The sequence below is a fragment of the Aedes aegypti genome, chromosome 3, assembly GCF_002204515.2.
Source record: "Aedes aegypti strain LVP_AGWG chromosome 3, AaegL5.0 Primary Assembly, whole genome shotgun sequence".
Lineage (NCBI taxonomy): Eukaryota > Metazoa > Arthropoda > Insecta > Diptera > Culicidae > Aedes > Aedes aegypti.
Window position 1 is genome coordinate 12086998 of NC_035109.1, and position 20903 is coordinate 12107900.

Below are 20903 nucleotides of genomic sequence, written 5' to 3' on the forward strand. Positions count from 1 at the left end.
TATTTGAGGTATTTTACCTCTTATGCAGGGCTCATTCACACCTCATTCAGGTTGTAAGTATTGGAAATTGTCTGGTATGGAATACCTCAATTTGGTATCCAGTAGTTATTTTCTTCTGCTCGGGTAGTTACCTGGTTTTCTGTGAGAATTTATCTATCACTTCATGTAGGAATTACTCATGTAATCCTTCCAAACACTTTTCGAGGTTTATCAAAAAGTTCAACAAAAGGATCAGGAATTAGGACTTCCTTGAAGCATGTATGAAATAATCTTTGGTGCATGAAGAAAACAAAAAATTCAACATTTAATTCTCGAAGGTATCAACATTTTTGGAGCAATTCCTTATAAAGTTTGTAAAAAATAACTGTTTGACTTCATGAAGAAATTTTTGAAGTAATACCGTAAAGTACCCATATTTCGCGCGCGCTCCTAATTTCGCTCACTGACATTTTAAACATGATTTGCGAAAGAAATTTTGCTCGGCTACTATTTTGAATAAATCTACTTTAGCCATGATTACATAATATGCAATTATATAGTCTAATATGTATCAACAAGTATGAATAAAATGACAATAAGCAAAATTAGGAGCGTGCGCGAAATATGGTAGCATCACGGTACATAAAAAAAGTTTTGGAAAAAGCACCTGATTTGATTTTATATGAAATTTCTGGAGAAAATCATGAAAAAATATCGTGTAACTAGCAGTGATTCTTGTCGAAATGTCACGAGGTATTCCCTAAAAACTGTTGCAAAATTCGATTATTATCTTATATCAAGCGTGTGCTAGAATAAGGACGTAAGTCGAATGAGTCAGTTTGTCAGCATTTTTTCATAGCATCCTGAAGTGAAAAAATGCTAACAAACCCGCATCTTATCACCTTTATCTACAGAAGAGAGGATCGATGAAGAGGAATCGACCATGCGACTTACGCCATTATTCTAGCACACGCTTGATATTTAATATCATTATAGAGATATGTCTGGTCGGATTTAAAAAAAATCTTGAAAACTGGTCTCCTGGTAGCTGTTAGATTTCATTTTGTTTTTTTAGTTCCTGTTTATTCTCTTTCCTGTTTCTTTTTTGGTTACTGTAGGGTTACCTTTTTCAGATATGAGGTTAAGATGTAGAGAATAAAAACGCCGCGATTACAACTAATTCTAGACGGAGCAATTTATTTGCTGGTGTTATCGTGTGAACAATGTGATCTGAACTGAGTTGAGCTTGGTGGAGGTTTTATTGGTATGGATGCCGCAGTGTAGCCAGTTTGGCTGCGCACCGCAGTACTCCCCCTTCCTAGAAAATTACTGGATCCGGAATCTAACATGATGTCCGCTTTTAGTTATACGGTCCGAACTAGCCCTGTGATGATCTAACGCTAATTCAGAATCCTTGACAAAGTAGGCTGGCTTAACTCTGTCGATTGAGACTGTTACTGGTTTGTTTTTAACTTTAATTGTCAACATTTTATTGCTCCTTGAAAGGACCTCGTATGGTCCGGTGAATGGTGGTTCCAGAGCGGCTCGAACCTTATCTGTTCTCAAAAACACGTGTGTGCAGTTTCCAATATCCTTCGGGATGAATATCTGTCGATTTGTATCGTTATTAGATGCAGCGCGAGGTACTATTGAATTAATTTTTTCCGTAGGTTGGCTACAAAGGATTCTGTCGGGCCTCGAAGGGTTTGCTTTTCTATCATAGCTCCAGGTATGCGAATTGTTGTACCGTATAGCATTTCGGATGCTGATGTTTCTCCTCGGATCGCAGTTCTTAAACCAAGCAGAACTAACGGCAACGCATCGGTCCAACTTGATTTGTGTGATTCTAAAGCTGTTTTGAGTGGTCGGTGCCAACACTCAATCATCCCATTCGATTGTGGGTGATAGGGCGTGGTGCGCACCCGTTCGAGCCCTAGGAGTACGTTTAGTTCCTTCATTAGTTGCGACTCGAATTGTCGACCCTGATCTGATGTCAGTTTTGATGGAGTTCCAAATCGTGCGACCCACACCTCAACGAAGGTTTTGGCGACTGTTTCTGCGGTCATGTCTGGAATAGCCGCTGCTTCAGGCCATCTGCTAAATCGGTCGATCATTGTCAAAATGTACCGCATCCCGTTTGATATCGGCAAGGGACCAACTATATCGATGTGAACATGCTCGAATCTATCATCGGGAATTTCGATTTGATCAGGAAACGACTTCGTATATCTGGAGACTTTGTTCTGTTGACATTCGTTACAAGCTCGTATCCAATTTGAAACGTCCTTCTTAACTCCAGGCCAAACGTAGTGCTGCAAAATTTGAGCTTGTGTGGCCTTCACCCCCGAATGCGCTAGGCGATGAACCTGTTCGAAGATCGTTTTTCGGTATATGCTAGGAACACAACTGCGTATTTTATCTCCTTGTTGCTGGCAAAGCAATTCGACAGCGAGCCGAGAATGTTTCAAGCATTTAACATCAGGATTGCTGTTTCGCCAATTTTGCAACTCTTCGTCGCAGTCCTGTCTTCTAGCAAAATCAGCATGGTCGATCGTAGACGGTAACCAGATGGCATCCACTCGTGAGAGAACGTCGGCTGGAATGTTGTCGACGCCGGAGATATGAATCAGATCTGTAGTGTACTCGCTTATAAAAGACAACATTCGTTGTTGTCGTGGGCTTGGCTTATTTGCATCTTGTTTGAATGCAAACGTTAGTGGTTTATGATCCGTAAATATTACAGGATTACGCCCTTCAATGACGTCCTTGAAATGTTTGACACCGAGATATACAGCTAGAAGCTCTCTATCGTATGTAGAATATCGCTGTTCACGTTCATTGAATTTGACGGAGAAATATCCTAATGGTTTCCATGCACCCCTGGATCTCTGTTGCAACACGGCTCCGGCAGCTAAATCCGACGCATCGACCATTAGGGATAGCTGAGCATCCGGATCATAGTAGTCTAGCTTCGTTGCTTCTACTAAACGATGTTTACATTTTTGGAAGGCATCTTCAGCTTCATCGTTCCAGAGGATAGGAGTTTTATCATTCTTCTTGTTTGAAGGCATCAGTTTGCGCAGTGGAATTTCAGCTTCGGCGGCGTGTGGAAGAAATCGACGATAGTAGTTTACTAGAGCCAAGAAACGTCTCAGTTTCTGTACCGTGTCGGGCTTCGGGTACTCCGCCACTGCACGCACCTTTTCAGGAATCGGTTGACAACCACTGGTAGTTATAAGCTGCCCCACGAACCGTACTTTTTCTTTACCTAGCTGGCACTTGTCTACGTTGATTTGTAGTCCATTCTCCCGTAATCTTTCAAAAACCAAACGTAGGTGCTTTTTGTGTTCCTCTTCGGATGACGAAGAGATGAGTAGGTCATCTAGGTACCCTATAACGAACGGCATGTCAAAGAATATGTTGTTGATGAATCTTTGGAATGTCTGGCCGGAATTTTTCAGTCCAGGAGGCATTACAAGAAATTCATACAATCCCAGTGGCGTTATTATGGCTGTTTTCTCAATGTCGGATTCGTGCATAGGGATTTGATAGTAAGCCCGTTCTAAATCAATCACGGAGAACACGTTCTTACCTTTGAGCGTTTGACAAATGTCGTAAATGTGCGGTAATGGATACCGATCTGCGACGGTGGAATCGTTGAGACGCTTGTAATCACCTACAAGTCTATATTTGACGTCACCGTTTTGCAACGTTTTGGTGGCCAAATGTACTGGGCTCGAATACGGGCTTTTTGAAGGCTGGATGTACCCGAGCTCTAGAAACAGCTTCAATTCCTTCCGAAGAGCTTCGAGCTTATGCGGTGGTAGTCGGCGGAACTTAGAATGACAGGGAGGCCCGTCAACCTTGATGGAATGTTTGACTCCGTGTTTTACCTCCTGCTTGGGAAGGCGTGGCCTAGTAACATCGGAGAACTCGCTTAGTAAACCGCCATAGTCGCTACTGCAAGAGTATGTTTTCAATCCGAAAAGTCCTCCAGTGATCAAATTGATTTGACCTCGTGCCTTGATGTTGGTCATTCTATCTACTAAGCATTTGCCTTGCAAGTCTACCATTAGCCCGTAATGTTTCAGAAAATCCGCACCCAGGATTGGAGAAGTCACGTCCGCCAATATGAACCGCCACGGAAAACTTCGGCGGAGGCCGAAAGTTGGTTTGTATATTTCGGTTCCATACGTAGCAATTCGGGAACCATTAGCTGCATACAAATTCATACCTGGTGTAGGCTTAAGCTTCTTGCACGGTGTGCACGGCAGAACCGAAAGGTCTGCGCCGGTGTCGATGAGAAACTTGTAGTTTGTCGTGGGATCCTGGATGATTAGACGGGATTGTAGAATCTCACTGCCTTCGCCCGTCGTCGAATGCAGCTGTCTTAGTTTTTTGCTTTGAACTGACAGGGCGTTCGACAGTTTCTTGCGTCAGCGCCGAACTTTCGATGATAAAAACAATACGGGTGATTATCTCGGGAGCTGCTTCGGGCACCAGGTTGTCTGCCGAAACTCCTGTTCCGGGAACGACCTCGTCCTTGGCGAAAAGCAGCGATTTCGTCGGAAAGCACAGAAACTTGCTTGCGCAGTTCCTCAAAGCCGATATCTTTGTTTTCATCCCACAGGGCACCAGCGGATGAAACTGTTCTTGTTATGGTGATGTCAGCGAGCTTATCTGCTTGTTCGGCAAGCTGCGAAAGTTGTAGATTAGCTTCTGATACTTTCAGGACGGCTTGAGTAGTTTCGGGAAGTTGTTGCATCCATAAAGATTTGATAATCTTTTCATCGGTGATAACATCTCTGGCTAGATCCCGCATTTCACGTAGGAGCTGTGATGGTTTGCGATCGCCGAGTTCACACCCACGCAGCAGCTGCTGCATACGATTCTGCTCACTGATGCTGTATTCTCTGATGATTCTATCCTTAATCGCCGAATACTTGCCGTCGACTGGTGGATCTCGAATGATGTCCGAGCAGCATGCCAATATTTCCGAATCTATGGCGGCCAGGACATGATAATAACGGGTGTCTTCTCGTGTGATTTGGTTCAGCGTGAATTGCGCTTCCAGCTGAGCGAACCAGAGGGTCGGATCGCGCTTCCAGAACGGCCCGATTTTGATGGCAACTTTGTTGATCGAGCTGTCAGGAGCTGTCAATCATTAATACCGCTGTTCACAATCGCGGAGTTGTTTGCAGCGGCTGCTCGTGCGGCTTGCAGTTGTTGTTGTAGATGGACGATTTCATCTTTTAAGCGCTGTTCATCCGCCATTTTGTAAACGCTGTGGATGGGCGCCTTGGCGAAATTCCGTCGTGTAGGTAGTCAAAATGGCGATCTGCAAACGATAGCAAAAAATCGACACACAGCCAGTTGCGCCCAAGTGTATTAATTTGTGTGTTTTCTTACTTATTGAGCAGGAAAAACGTTCGGACACTCGAGCCGGAATCACGTCGGGGTCACCAATAAGGTGTAGAGAATAAAAACGCCGCGATTACAACTAATTCTAGACGGAGCAATTTATTTGCTGGTGTTATCGTGTGAACAATGTGATCTGAACTGAGTTGAGCTTGGTGGAGGTTTTATTGGTATGGATGCCGCAGTGTAGCCAGTTTGGCTGCGCACCGCAAGGTCTCCAAAGTTCATATTCTTAAGACATTCTTATCGCTGGATGTCAGTTTTCTACGTGTTCCAAGGGAAATATGAGACATATCACGTGAGGCAATACCTAAGAATTGCCTAAAACAAAATAATCTTTTCCGCAAACTGTTCAGCTAGCTGACGTACGAGGGGTCCACCAATATGAGTTTACCAAAACGACCCCGCTCTGTAGTTTTAGATAACTCTACCGAGCAGGAACAAAAATGGGACTTCTAACGATATGTGTCGATGGCAGCCTAGTTCTAGCGATAATCACTCTCAAGCGCATAGCTCGGATCCAACTTTAAGGGATTCAACTTAGACGGCTAGTTAAGATGATTTATTGCAGTTGCAATTTTTTGTATGGTTTTGGTGGAACACTATTTCGACGGTCGTTCAACGATGAACCATGAGACATATGAACAATCAATAAAGAATTCGAACAGAAGGGAGAACTGCAGAATATGGTTGATCACAATTAGACATTGGGGAAACGTTATTTCAAGGCGGACAGAGCAGGTCTAATCCATTTGGTTTACTGTTCGTTAGGGAGCCTTCAAAAAATGGTGATGAAATTTATTAAAAATTTATTCTCTTATTGAACGTTTCAATCTGTACATTTTTTTTCGGACGAACAAACCGCGTAAAAAGCGATTATCGAGTCACATTTTCATAACAAATTCCGTCACTAAAGGAATCATTTCATTTTGGATTCGGTACGGTCAACTATCGGTTCTCCTTGCCGACTGTCGTCGTTGTAGTGCCGGACACAGCAGTAGGACCGTTGTTCTGTTGTTTCTGCTTGTTCAGCGTTTCATTGTTTGTACCCGCAACGGTGTTGGTGAGACCGCTACTGCCGTTATTGTTGTTAGCACCATTGCGAGCTAGCGGATCTCCTCCGGCGCTGGCGCCCTTATCGTCCCGCTCTTTGTGTTCATTCTTATTACTATTGTTGCTATTACTATTCTTACTACTACTACTACTATTATTATTATTACCTGAAGAAGCAGCCACTGCCGGGGGCGTTCCAACGGATGCTGGAGCTGCAGTTGTTGGACTTCCACCAGTGCCTCCGCCATTCAGGGGAGACTTCTTATCTCCGGTTCCCTCGGTCTCCGGTGTCGGTGTGGGTCCTCCAACTGGCGTGGATTCACTTCGTTTGTCTTCTTTGATTGTATCTGCAGGGGGTTCATCCGAGGCAACGGCTCCATTGCTGTCCTGCTCGGGTTTCCCCGTTGCTGCCGTCGCCGGCGACGTCCGTTCCTCTGTTACCGCTGTCACCGCTGCCGCAGGTCCGGCCAGATCGGTTTGGGGGGGTACATTGCCTTTGATAAGATTGGAACTATCTAGCGGTTGGTGTTGGGATGAAGGTGCAGCTGATACAGGAACACTGGATTTGGCCAGTGCCGGTGGTTGCGCCGAAGCAGATTGTTGTGGCGAATCCTGCTGCCGGTGAGGATGATGGGGATGATGGTTGTTGTTAATACTAGCGATGTTTGTACTATTTACAGATGACATTGGTGGGCCACCGGCGGCAACGGAAGGAACTGAAGTAGGAGGAACGGAACTGCTGTTGGCCGACGTGGTCGTTGCTGTTGGTGGCGTTGCAGTTCGGGCATTGTTGGCCGATGAGAACAGATTGCTGCTTACTTTGCTGCTCAACGCAAGTGGACTGCCGGAATTGTGGTTCGGAAGCGATGCCGATGAGTAGTAGGGATGGGAATGAGAATGATGGGGTGGAAGGGATGCAGTACTGATAATGGAAGGATGGGATTTGGTGGACAAGGACAATGGAGCCGAGTTCATTTGTGGAGAGGGAGAGGATAGTCCCGGTGAACCAGCTGATAGATTGAGCGATCCATGCGCCGGTGGCGGAATATGTCCAAGACTCAGGTTTTGAGCTCCTGGCAGACCGGAAAGGTTCAAACTACTCATGTGGTAGTTGGAACTCATCGACGATGGTGGTAAGCTGTGGCTGTAGGCCGCCAAGCTAGTTGGAATAGACGGATGACCTCCTAGACTGGTCGGTGGTGGATGCGACAAATTCAACGAAGACGTTGGCGGCTGTTGTGGCACTTGTGGTAGACCTAGTCCCATTCCTAGACTCAGCGAAGGATGTAGTGGGTGGTGCGGAGATGGGAGACCTGGGCCTCTTATAGGAAGTCCTAATCCAGCTGGAAGGCCCATCGGGAAAAATGGCCTTGATAGCGATGCGTGGTGCATTTGTAGATGGGAAGCAGCCAACATACGTTCACGTTCTCGTTCCCGCTCTCTTTCGCGATCTCTCCTTTCCCTTTCCTCCTTTTCCCGCATTTCTCGTTCACGTTGTTCTTTCTCCCGTTGCTCTTTTTCACGCCTTTCGCGTTCTTCCTTCTCTCGTTGCTCCTTTTCTCTTTGTTCCCGTTCCCTTTGCTCCCTCAGCTCCTTTTCCCTCTCCATGGCTTCACGTGCCTCTCTGGCTCGTTCTTCCTCCCGCATCCGACGGCGTTCTTCTTCCAACTTCATCTGTTCGTGGATGCTCTGCGCTCCGATGCCCATACCGGGAATCATTCCGGCGTACAGATTGGGCCCATACGGGAGCGACGAGTATAGGGGATGTGCAGCCGCAGCCGCTGCTACCGCTGCAGCCGAATGGTGATTGGCCGCCCTGAGCATCGTGAAGCGAGGATCCATGTAGATGGACGGGTCGTGATACGCCAGGGCTGCAGGGTGTAACATGTTGCCTGTAATCAGCATTGCTTTCAGTGCACTTGTTTGGTGAGGGGGAGTATTATTGTTTCTATACCAACCTGGTGGCAAGCCGGGAATGGAGCCGAAACCGGCGTACGCGTCCATCGGGAAGGCACCGGCCGGGTGGGTCAACCGCTCGTCTGGCCTGTAGGGCTGGAATCCGCTGCGCGCTAACAGTTCCGCGGGCATTGCACTCGCACTGGGCGGATTTAGCCGTTGTATCTGGGGAAGAGAAGCAAAAGATAAGGTTATTAAGTTATTCTTACCCCAATAACATTAAGATATTGATGAAATCAAATCTTTCCTCGAGGTTAAAGATAACTCAGCAAATCCGAACTTATTGTTCTTTTAATGTGCATTGCTAAGAATTTGTTTAGGAGGGATTCTGGTCTGGTATAATTCTATTAATTTTTCATGATTTCTCCAGGAGTTTCATCAGACATTTGCCTGGTATTTCTTTTACGAATATTTGAAAGATATATTTCATGATTTTCCATATACCTTTAAGAGCTTGAGCTTGAGCTTGAGCTTGATTGGCCGCCCGTGGATGCACTCCAGTATCGCCAGATCAGCTGCACTTACACAAGGAACCAACCGAATGACTGCTTGGGACTAACAGGCATCCTCAGTGTATAAGTGCTGGTGATCTTCTATTTTTAGGCAACAATGGCACCTGCCACGTCAGAATGCAGACCAATGAGGGGAAGGGGGAGGAATTGATGATGCATTGAACTGACTCCCACGTAGACCGTATATTCCACTGCATCCACGTCAGTTCATGCGTGAGTGTATGGAATGGAGGAAAGGCATGGCAGAGAGGTTTGCTTTTGTGGTTAGCAGACTGCCTATGTATCAGGCGTAAGAATGGCGTGCGCGTGGAAGTAGGAAGCGTTAGGCAAACGGTTTCTTGTCCGTCTCTGGTTCTAGCGTTTGCTATGAACGAATAGTTTGAGTGTGATATATTTAGAATGGAAGATAGAAGCAAGTGAGAGATATACAACTACAAAGTACGAGGAAAGGGACGGGCCTGGGATTGAACCCATGACCTTCTGCATATGAAGCATAAGCGGTAGCCATCAGACCACCAACCCCGTCTATTCATGATTTTCCATATACCTTTAAGAATACAATCTATATTATCTAAAGATGTCTTCAATAATTACTCCTAAGATTCTTCCTTGAACATTTCAGACAAGTCAGTATTTTTAGAAATGTATTCATTAATTCTTCTATAGAAGGAAGTTTTAGAAGGAGTTTTTCAGAGGCTTCCTCAGCCTTCCAAGATTTTATTTTTCGGTGCGGGATGGACCACTGCGACCAGTTTTCTTTGATCTTTTGTGGTATACCCGTGTCCTTTGTTTAGTGCAAGACGTTCTACTACATTCTTCTTTCATCTTTCTGGCTTTACGTCCCAACTGGGACAAAGCCTGCTGCTCAGATTAGTGTTCTTATGAGCACTTGCACAGTTAGTAACTGAGAGCTTTCTTTGCCGATTGACCATTTTTGCATGTGTATACCGTGTGGCAAGTACGAAGATACTCTATGCCCTGGGAATCGAGAAAATTTCCCTTACGAAAAGATCCTTGACCAGCGGGATTCGAACTCACGACCCTCAGCATGGTCATGCTGAAAAGCTGCGCGTTTACCGCTACGGCTATCTGGGCCCTACTACTATCTGGGGTTCTACTACATTACTAATGAAAAATAATGTAGTCGTTTTTATACAATTATCATTCTTTACCATTTTGCATAGAACGTCTTTAGAAAAAGATACCACTATTTATACCTTTTGAAGAAAGCAGTTTGTCACCATTAAACTTTCATAAGCGCGCCTCTTTCAGGTTCATCCACTAAGCTGGTTAAATGATACTAAGATCATGCATCGTTACTCCAGCGTATCAAATTATTCTACTTATAAGGTTGGGGCCCAGATAGCCGTAGCGGTAAACGCGCAGCTATTCAGCATGACCTAGCTGAGGGTCGTGGGTTCGAATCCCACCGGTCGAGGATCTTTTCGGGTTGGAAATTTTCTCGACTTCCCAGGGCATAGAGTATCTTCGTACCTGCCACACGATATACACATGCAAAAATGGTCATTGGCATAGTAAGCTCTCAGTTAATAACTGTGGAAGTGCTCATAAGAACACTAAGCTGAGAAGCAGGCTCTGTCCCAGTAGGGACGTAACGCCAGAAAGAAGAAGAAGAAGAAGGTTCAAAGTCGTTTTTTTTTGTAACTGTGAACAGGCTTCATCTCACTAGACATGTAGATTCCTTGAAACAAGAAGCACTTTGCTTTTGCTTCTGCAAACCTGTGCGTCTGTACTCTATGTTAGGAGCGGCTCACAACAGCGTCTGTTCCCCGTGTCAAGGGTGGCTGATCATCCTCCGAGTACCAGAGAAGAACGCTAAGCTAAACTGCACACTCTGGTCCTTCGAACATTTAGGGGGAATGGTCCTCTGGAAATCTAGGGGGTTAGTGTCAGGCCCTGTCTGCCAGCCGTAAAAAAATCAATCGCCGATGTGCTGAAGGACCGCGGATTCGGCATCGTAGCGTTGCAGGAAGTGTGTTGGAAGGGATCAATGGTGCGAACGTTTAGAGGTAACCATACCATCTACCAGAGCTGCGACAACACACACGAGCTTTAATAGTGATAGGTGATATGCAGAGGTGCGTGATCGGGTGGTGGGCGATCAATGAGAGAATGTGCAAGTTGAAGCCCAAAGGCCGGTTCTTCAACTTAAGCATAATAAACGTGCACAGCCCTTACTCCGGAAGCACTGATGATGATAAAGACGATTTTTACGAACAGCTCGAATGCGAGTACGATAGCTGCCCATGCTACGATGTCAAAATCATCGTAGGAGATCTAAACGCTCAGGTTGGCCAGGAGGAGGAGTGCAGATCGACTACTATTGGAAAGTACAGCGCCCACCGGCTGACAACGAAAACGGCTTACGACCAATGAGAATATATACCGAGGTGAGGAAGAAGATATTTAGTGTACGTGACAACCGTGTACGGTGCAAAATGTTTCACAACTACAAGCGAGCGAGCTCCCATAAGAGGCCGTGTAAATTAGTGACGTCGTTATTTTTGTTTACGTTTTTTCTCTTTACTAATACATAGCCATTGCTTCTTCTTCCACACCTTAGTATATATTCTCATTGGCTTACGACTAATTGTTTTCGCCGCCTCCAAAAATATGGCAATTTGTAGCATCAACCCCCAGCACAGCCTTCCATACCGACACACTTAAAGATCAAAATAGCAGACAGAATCACAAATTGACCACGTTCTGATTGACGGACGGCACTTTTTCGACATTATCGACGTCAGGACCTATTGAGGCGCTAACATCGACTCTGACCACTATCTGGTGATGATTAAACTGCAACGTACGGTACCGACGGCCGCCCCGGTATGACCTAGAGCGGCTCAAGCAACCGGATGTCGCAGCGGCATACGCGCAGCATCTCGAGGCTGCATTACCGGAAGAGGGTGAGCTGAATGAAGCCCCTCTTGAGGACTGCTGGAGAACAATGAAGGCAGCCATCACCAATGCAGCTGAAAGCAACGTCGGATACGTAGGACGGAGTCGACGGAACGATTGGTTCGACGAGGAATGTAGGCAGATTCTGGAGGAGAAGAATGCAGCGCGGGTGGTCATGCTGCAGCAAGGGACCCGACAGAACGTGGAACGTTATTGACGGAAACGGCAATAGCAGACCCACCTCTTTCGCGAGAAAAAAAAAACACTGTCTGAAGAGATGGAACAGCTGTGCGGGTCTTAAGAAACACGTAAGTTCTATCACAAGCTCAACGCATTCCACAATGGCTTCGTGCCGAGAGCCGAAATGTGCAGGGATAAGGATGGGAGCAGTTTAACGGATGAGCGTGAGATGATCGAAAGGTGGAAGCAACACTTCAACGAACATCTGAATGGCGCTGACAGCACAGGCAATGAAGGACCGGACAATGGAGGAAATGCCTTCGTCAGTACTGCGGGCGATGGAAACCAACCAGCCCCCACTTTGAGGGAAATTAAGGATGCCATTCACCAGCTCACGAACAATAAAGCTGCTGCTAAGGATGGTATCGGAGCTAAACTCATAAAGATGGGCCCGGAGAGGCTGGCCATTTGTCTGCACCGGCTTATAGGCATAATCTGGGAAACAAAACAGCTACCGAAGGAGTGGAAGGAAGGGGTAGTAAGCCCCATCTACAAGAAAGGCGACAAGTTAGATTGTGAGAATTTTCGAGCGATCGCCATTCTAAACGTGGCCTTCAAGGTTTTATCCCATATCATATTTTGTCATTTGTCACCTGTAGTTAACGAGTTCGTGTGAAGTCAGCTTCTACAACGGACCAGATCTTTACTGTATGGCAAATCCTCCAAAAAAGTCGTGAATTCTAGGTCCAAACGCATCACCTTTTCATCGATTTCAAGGTGACATACGACAATATCGACCGCGTAGAGCTATGAAAAATCATGGACGAGAACAGCTTTCCAGGGAAGCTCACGTGACTGATAAGAGCAACGATGGAAGATGTGCAAAATTGTGTGAAGGTTTCAGGCGAACTTTCACAATGGCCTATGGCCTCCACAAGAAGCTGCGGTCAAAAAAGATTCACACCCGCCCTAAATGTAGCATGCACAAAACGCTCATAAGGCAGGTAGTCCCACTTCGGGCATGAAACGTGGACGATGCTCAAAGAGGACTTGCAAGCTCTTGGAGTCTTCGAACGCTGGGTGCTTAGGACGATCAGTGGCGGTGCGCAGCAGAACGGTGTGTGGTGGCGAAGGATGAATCACGAGCTCGCCCAACTCTACAGCGAACCCAGTATCCAGAAGTTGGCCAAAGCTGGAGAGATAAGATGGGCAGGGCACGTTGCAAGAATGCCAAACAGCAACCCTGCAAAGATGGTGTTCGCTTCGGTTCCGGTTGGTACAAGAAGGCGTGGAGCTCAGCGAGCAAGCTAATAACTGTAGAAGTGCTCATTGAACACTAAGGTGAGAACCAGGCTCAGTCCCAGTGAAGACGTCATGCCAGGAGAAGGAGAAGAAGAAGAACATCACCAAAAATCTATCAAGAAGTTTGTCAAATAACTTATCTACAATCCGCCAAAGATCGTTTTTTGTTCATATTTGAATTTAATCTTAAATTTAAACTGTTCTTACCTTTTCTGGCGGCTGCGGCGAGGAGCGCTTCTTCGGATCACCGCCCCGGGCAGCGTCAGCGCTCCTCACCCGGCTATCCTGCATAGAGCCTCCCCGCGAATCGTTCAGATCCCGTCCGTCCACCACCTGGCGTCGTACGTCCATTTGTGACGCGGGATTTCCTCGCCCATCGCCAGCTCCTCGGTCCGGTCCTCCACCTCCACCGCCTTGTCCTCCGCCCCCGCCACCGCCCGGTTCGTCATCCTTGACATCGGCCTGTTTGGCCAGATTACGCAGCGCTGCCGCGAAGGAACCTCGACTGTTGCCGCTGTTGGCTCCACCGCCGGAACCGGCATTCTGGACCGATGGATTGGGCGATGGCTGCACCACGCCTACCGGGGTCCCGTGCGCTCCGGGTGGCACCGATCCGGCCGATGGCGGCAAATGATTCGAGCCCACAATGTGGTTGGAGTGCGGCGACACGGAAGACGGATGATGCATCGGCAGCTGGGGGGAAGGAACTGGCGGCGCTGGGCTAGTGGCTGGACGTTTCTGCGCCAGCTTGGTTGGAACTGTTGCGGGAAAGGAAGAAGAGAGAAGAGAAAGTTGTAGTTAAAGTGAACGATTTGAAAATTTGTAATAGTGTCACAGATGACAGATAGTAGCAATTCCAATGTATCGGTTTTGTAGGATTTAGATTACAAAAATGGCTTCAATTAGTAAAATTTCAAAGTGTGTTATACTTATACTAATCACTTTTATATTCGTTTTGCCTAACTGATTAACGATTTTTTTGTTGTTTCATTTAGTAAGTTTTGGGACTGGACCAGGGTAACCGCATTATCAAAGATACCACGTTTTACGGTATTTGTTTAAGAACGTATGACAAAAAAATATTCACCTTCGTAATGTCATTTAAATTTTAAATGCTTACGACCACCCTAGCGTCTACATTTGACCCCTAGCTATGTCACGCTTGATCATCTGCCAAATCATCTGCTACGGTTGAGCATTAAAAAAAAAACTTAAAACCACCAAATGTTACACCCCGCTGCCTCAATTAGTCACGAAAGTAAGCTTATTTAGAAATCCTCAAAATAACCTTCAACAAAAGACAATAAAACGTGTACAGGGAAAAACAGAGGAAGATGGGTCGGATCGGGTTTTCGAAAAAAAAAACGGAACCGGCACCAACCAAGAAGAGCAGAGAACAAAGTACAAACTACCCGCTTCGTGACAGCTGAGATCATTTTCCACATCTTTCTCATCTTTCACTATGGCATGGCATTATGAGCACTCAACTTGCGCGCCGCCCGGTTTGTTTATCCAAACAGAAGACTCACTTTAACGAACAAGAAGAATCGAACTCTTCGTTGTCGCCGTCGATTGGACGTTCATAAATCACGTGGAAAATTATTTATTTCGACTCACTACTCAACACGTTTCACCCCATTTGAAGATTGCTCGGTTTGGCTTATGGCGGCTGATGCATCCAATTTCAATTAGGGTTACCATCGGCGGGGACACACAACGCAATTTTACCGGTTTTGTAAAATATAATATTCCCCTGTTTTGAAATTCTCAATTTTCAAAGTCTCAAAAACAATTTGGCTTAAGGTGACACCGTGTTATTTTCCCTATCTTTTGTCTCACTCTAACAATTATCATCAAAACTTTGTGGAAGCAAATCTCGAGTTTTAGTGAACCGATGAAGCTTAAAATTTATTAGGTTGTGTACTACATATATAGAATCATAGTGAAACATTTTTCGCATCGATACATGGAGTGGTTCTTGGGATTTGCTTCTTTAAATGGATAGGGTGATTATGATGACGTTCCGTGCGGCCTTAACGATTTTAAAAAGCGATATATATAGATATATGATATATATCTATATATAGATATATGGAAAATATCTAAATATTTATTAAAAATAACAAGCAAACAATCAATTTCTAGAGATTGTTTTACTTCTGTTAAAAACTTTTTAAAAGGAATTGGAACATGACTGGTAGAGGTGTTTCGAGGCAGGAGTAGTTCAACATGATCATTAAACAAATTGACAGAAAAACTAAACTTTGGATTTTCAATTGAAACTGAACTGAAACTGAAAATAAAATGTATACAGTAAGGTAGCCAAAATACAAGCATTTAAAGGAAGGGAACACTCTGTTATATCAAAAAGAAGCCAATAAGAAGAACATATAAGGCAATAAAAAATAAATAAAATCGCGCTACAAAAATTAGTTTTTACCAATCAATTTATATGTCAATGAAAGTTATAAATAAACAATAAGAAAATTAAAGTTTACAGCTAAAAATAATAATTATAATAATAATTTGCACTGAATATAAAAAAAAATAAATAAAAACGAAAACCGTCGATGGAAAAATAAAAAAATATCACTAAAAATAAAAAGTTGCCAATAAAAACTGCAAAAACTGATTACTAGTTATACGAATTTAAGTAGGGTAAAAATCTAGTCTTCGCCCCTAAGAAATTTGCACTAATCTTCGCACCTTCATACAAAAAAGTCTAAATTTGTATGAAAGGAGCGAAAACTAAAGCATGACGAAGACTAATACATCTACCCGACTATGTTCTATTTTTCTTTGGAAAATTTCGTAGTGCTAATTTCATTTTTTTTGTTGGAATATACTATAAAAGCATAACTGTCCCATATTGATTTTTGAACCAACACCTTTTTCCATTGCAGCGTTCGTGTTTCAATATATACTTTACCAGGCATATAAAAATTTACACACTTTGTTTGAAAATGTCGTGGAAAAATATGAAGTTGATGTAGTTCCATATGGAAAAATAAAGGCATAACGGTCTCTATATGAACATTCAACCCAAATAGCAACTGCAAAACATGAATTGTGTTCAAGTTTATATTTTTTGCTCATCAATAGAAGCAAAATGAGTTATCTGTGCGGTAGTGCTATATCAATGTAACGTGCAAAAATGTGCTAGAAAATTATGAACATTTGTATGAGAAAACAAATCTCAAACTTTGAGTGCTCTTTTCTCAATGCCTACTTTTTCCATATAGGACAGTTATGCCTTTATGGGCAGTATATTTGATTTTTAAATGCTGCTTATCGATTTTGTATTGCAATCATTGGACATTTTTTCGACGGAAAATATATTCTTAAATGCTATTTTGGATTTTTAGCTAATTTGAAAGTGGAAAGGGTAATGGTATTTATTCATTGAACTAAATAGAAATCTAGTGTTATTATACTAGGAAAATCAGGACAAATCCTGAGTTTACAACATAATAAGGACGCTCGAAAGCCAAAACCAGGACATGTCCAACTAAATCCGAACGGATGGTAACCCTAACTCAAATCCATATGTGTTGCCGGCCGGAAAGGGACCCCGGCTTCGGCAGAACGATTTGTACAACACACAAAATTATTATTAATAGAAACGCGACCAGCTATTTAGCAGCTTGTCACAACTGTTGTGAGTCAGCCATTTATCCTCTCTATACACTAGTTTTTTTTTTCTATTTTACGATGCCCATCGACAACGGGACGTTAATTTTACACCCAAACTGACTGCGATGGTTCGGTTAGGTTGACGAGGATGAGCGCGCCAATGTTGAACACACGCATGATGTAGTAATTTGTCGCATTTTTGACTTACTTGACTTGGCCCCCACTAGTCAGTGGTTACCAAACTACGTTATTTAGGGTTTGATTCGTGTATGCAAACGTGGTGTTAAGGAGAATATGTTGCAAAGTCATCCCTAGAATTTTCGATGGACATTGCCTCAATGCAAACATTTTTTCAACATGGGACAATTATGCTTTTATGAACAGTTAGTTGAAAGTTATTTTTGCATTGAAAACATCAATGTCCGAGAATTTCGCTCAAAGGTAAGCAATTCCTTTGAGAAATTATTTGTTCATTAAAGTATTTATTTTATTTTATCCAAATGGAAAAACTCATAAAATTTTTGATGATTCATCAAATCGCCTAATGCGGTCGCTGTAAAGTCTTAAAGATTGATATGTTGCAAGCCTAGATTCATAACCGGTCCATATATGGCCACTCTCCTGAGGGGACCAGGTGCCCGGAGGACTTCCGGAACGTGGCCGATGTGACCAAAAACGATTGAAATAGTCGTCAACATACTTGATTTGTAAAATCTTGAAGTTTGATGTATCGCAAGCCCTGCTTTATTACCGTTCCATATATGGCCACTTTTCTGAGGAAACCAGGTGCCCGGAAGACTTCCGGAACGTGGCCAATGTGTCCAAAAACGATTGAAATAGTCACCAATATAATTGGTTCATGAAATCTTGAAGATTGATATGTCGCAAGCTCTGCTTCATAACCGATCCATATATGGCCACTTTCCTGAGGGAACCAGGTGCCCGGAGGACTCCCGTAACCTGGCCAATGTGTCCAAGAACGATTGAAATAGTCATTGGTTCATGAAATCTTGAAGATTGATATGTCGCAAGCCCTGCTTCATAACCGGTCCATATATGGCCACTTTCCTGAGAGAACCAGGTGCCCGGAGGACTCCCGGAACGTAGCCAATGTGTTCAAAAACGATTGCAATAGTCACCAATATAATTGATTCATGAAATCTTGAAGATTGATGTGTCGCAAGCCCTGCTTCATAACCGGTCCATATATGGCCACTTTCCTGAGAGAACCAGGTGCCCGGAGGACTCCCGGAACGTGGCCAATGTGTCCAAAAACGATTAAAATAGTCACCAATATAATTGGGTTATGAAATCTTGAAGATTGATGTGTCGCAAGCCCTGCTTCATAACCGGTCCATATATGGCCACTTTCCTGAGGGCACCAGGTGCCCGGAAGACTTCCGGAACGTGGCCAATGTGGCCAAAATCTATTGATATAGTCTTCAACATACTTGATTCGTTAAATCTTGAAGATTGATATGCCGCAAGCCCCGCTTCATAACCAGTCCGTAAATGGGCATTTCCCCAGGGGAACCAAGTGACCGGAAGACTACCGGAATGCAGCCAAAGTGGCCAGAAAGGCCCAAAGTGGTTTAAAGTGACCTCCTCTTGATAAATCATGAAGAATGACATGTCGAAGTCCAGGTTTCTGAAGCACTTTGTAAGTGGATCATCATCCGGGAAAAAACCTACCCACTGCACCCCGGAATAACTCCGGAACCATGAGGCCAATATTATATTCTGTATGACATATGGAAACTAGAGAAGTGACCGGATGCATTGGTGGTAAAATTTTAAAAATCGCTCCAGAAATAACGGAGATATGATTTTTTGAGTCTTTTTACGAATGCTCCAAACGTATCAAGAGAGGATAAGGATTAAGTAAAAATCCGAAAAGTACAATTTAGCACAAGCGTTTTCAATTTTTATCCAAAGGAGTAATTTTCCTTACTATAAACATAATTTACTCAAATTTTGTGAGCTTCCCATAAAAATGTGAGCAACTTGTAAGAAGAATTAGCTACATTTGCCAGACGAACTGTATTAATAATATTCAACTTGACCACTTCGGCTATAAGACTTCAAGCTGACATCACACAGAAGTCCAGCTCTTTAAAAAACTGTCAAAAACCCAATTTCCAACCCTAGTTTTAAGTTGAAAAACAAAGTCAAAAATTCATCTACAAAATCATACAATAATTTAAAAAGAAAATATTTTTCGACATTTTCTGACGCCAAATAGCTGAACATGACCAAAAATCTTAATTTTTGCTTCAAAGCCCGACAATTCATTATCACTGCAAACCCGTGCTAATTTGGATTACGAAAACTTTTAAATGTTCGATCACGCATTCTTACTCAGATTCAACCTGGGGTTGCAAATTTCATTTACAAGGGTTGTTAGCCTTATTGAATTAACAGTCATTGTTGTAGGTATGTCAGATAATCGAAGGACAGCTTCTTTATACTGTACAAATCGCTCCCCATACTCCTCGCGGAAATATCGCTCTCAAGACTAAGGAGTCGATTGAAAAAGATTCCTGTTATCTAAGTTTGACATTAGTTTCTTGAAAAACTTGAGATGCAGTAAATTTATGGAAAACAGCAATTTTGTATGAACTTTGTGCTACGAGAAGCAAACACTGTGACTATGCACAACATAAAGCCTTCAACCCTAAATCATGTTCCAAAACACTTTTAATGGCTAAGAATAGTAAAATATTGAGAATGCGAAATTGTTGCCAAGATTTTTTTAAATCTAGCCCACTGTGCGTTAGTAAGTAAGTTGGATACAAGAAAGAGACTTGTTCAGATTGCTCGGTGAGCTCGTTCTATACCGTTTTTTCATTATTTTCTTTGAACATTCATAGAATTGTGTACATTTCACACAAACATAGTGGATCTTATCATACTCTACAAGATGAGAAATGCTAATCTCGTATAGCCAGATTTGGAAACTCGACTAGAATGGAACGACATGTCTGACATGTCTCGAGTTTTGTCACTTATTAGGTGAAACCTATATGATTTATTTCATGGTGAATGGCCTATCAGTGTCAAAAGTAGGAGTGGAAGAGATCTAAAAAAGTTTTGAATTTTGTAATTAAGTTGGTTATGAACAATCACGATGAAAATCAGCACGTTAGTATCAAGCTATTTGATTCATAATTTTGACAACATGCGGGTTTAGGGAGCATGAAACATTTGTTTTGCGAATAGAGTGCTTCGTGAAGCCCAAGCAGGACAGATCGGTTTTGCGTCGTCCGATAGATTTGGCTTACGGTTTCGCGTGTGTTTTCGTCGCCGGAGATTTTTTTTGTTTTTTCCTGCTTTGGAGCGTCTTGCTGGGTAGTGCTTCGTGAAGCCCAAGCAGGACAGTTTTTACATTCAGAAATGGAATAGTGAAAAGTGAAAAATGAAAAAGTGATTTGTTTGATTTGTGTCCTCAGTACTGTTGGTCTTTGGCTGCCCTAAGTTCACCGAACCATCCGGAAGTGACAGGCAGCACATAAATTTAGAGAATCAATCCGGTGAGTTTGTTCCAGTATGATACTTTTTCTTTTGTGAGCCTTCCGGATCGTTTTTGTCCGCGTCGTGGAACTTCTGATCGTTTCTTGAACGGAAAATGTTATTTTCGGAGTTTGATAATTATGTTCAGATTGCGCATTCTGTCCGGGCGGGTGTTACGCAACTAACAATCGGTTGTGGATGCTTTTTAACCGTTCGATGACCCTGGAGGGATCGATTCTGCTTTTTGTATAATTTTGAGCAGAAAAATCGACTGTGTTATCGACTAGGGTGTTTAGTTCGAACGCGCTTCCTTTCGTTTTTCGATTATCTAAAAATACAGTACCACCCAGTACAGTTTTTCAATGGGCACAGTACAGTTTTTCAATAGGCGTGATTTTTTTTTACGCGTATCGTTATTTTATACAATCCGATGACCCT

General features: G+C 43.5%; 1 protein-coding gene and 1 long non-coding RNA gene across 5 annotated transcripts in view; one reads left to right on the top strand and one right to left on the bottom strand.

Moving 5' to 3' along the window:
* Positions 1-20903, bottom strand: part of LOC5564326 — a 293574-nt gene that overhangs the window by 23885 nt on the left and 248786 nt on the right. For 3 of the 4 annotated variants that reach the window (XM_021853178.1, XM_021853176.1, XM_021853177.1), the window contains 3 exons: positions 13530-14080; positions 8409-8571; positions 6190-8342 (listed from right to left, as the gene is read on the bottom strand). In XM_021853178.1, coding sequence (XP_021708870.1) covers positions 6346-8342; positions 8409-8571; positions 13530-14080 — 2711 coding nt within the window. In that variant the 3' untranslated portion in view covers positions 6190-6345. Of the gene's footprint in view, positions 1-6189; positions 8343-8408; positions 8572-13529; positions 14081-20903 lie in introns of those variants that run through there. The other variant, XM_021853179.1, reaches the window with a different exon arrangement.
* On the top strand, positions 848-5716 carry LOC110679135. Its single transcript, XR_002502245.1, has 2 exons — positions 848-1119; positions 5611-5716. It is a non-coding gene; the product is annotated as an uncharacterized LOC110679135 (long non-coding RNA).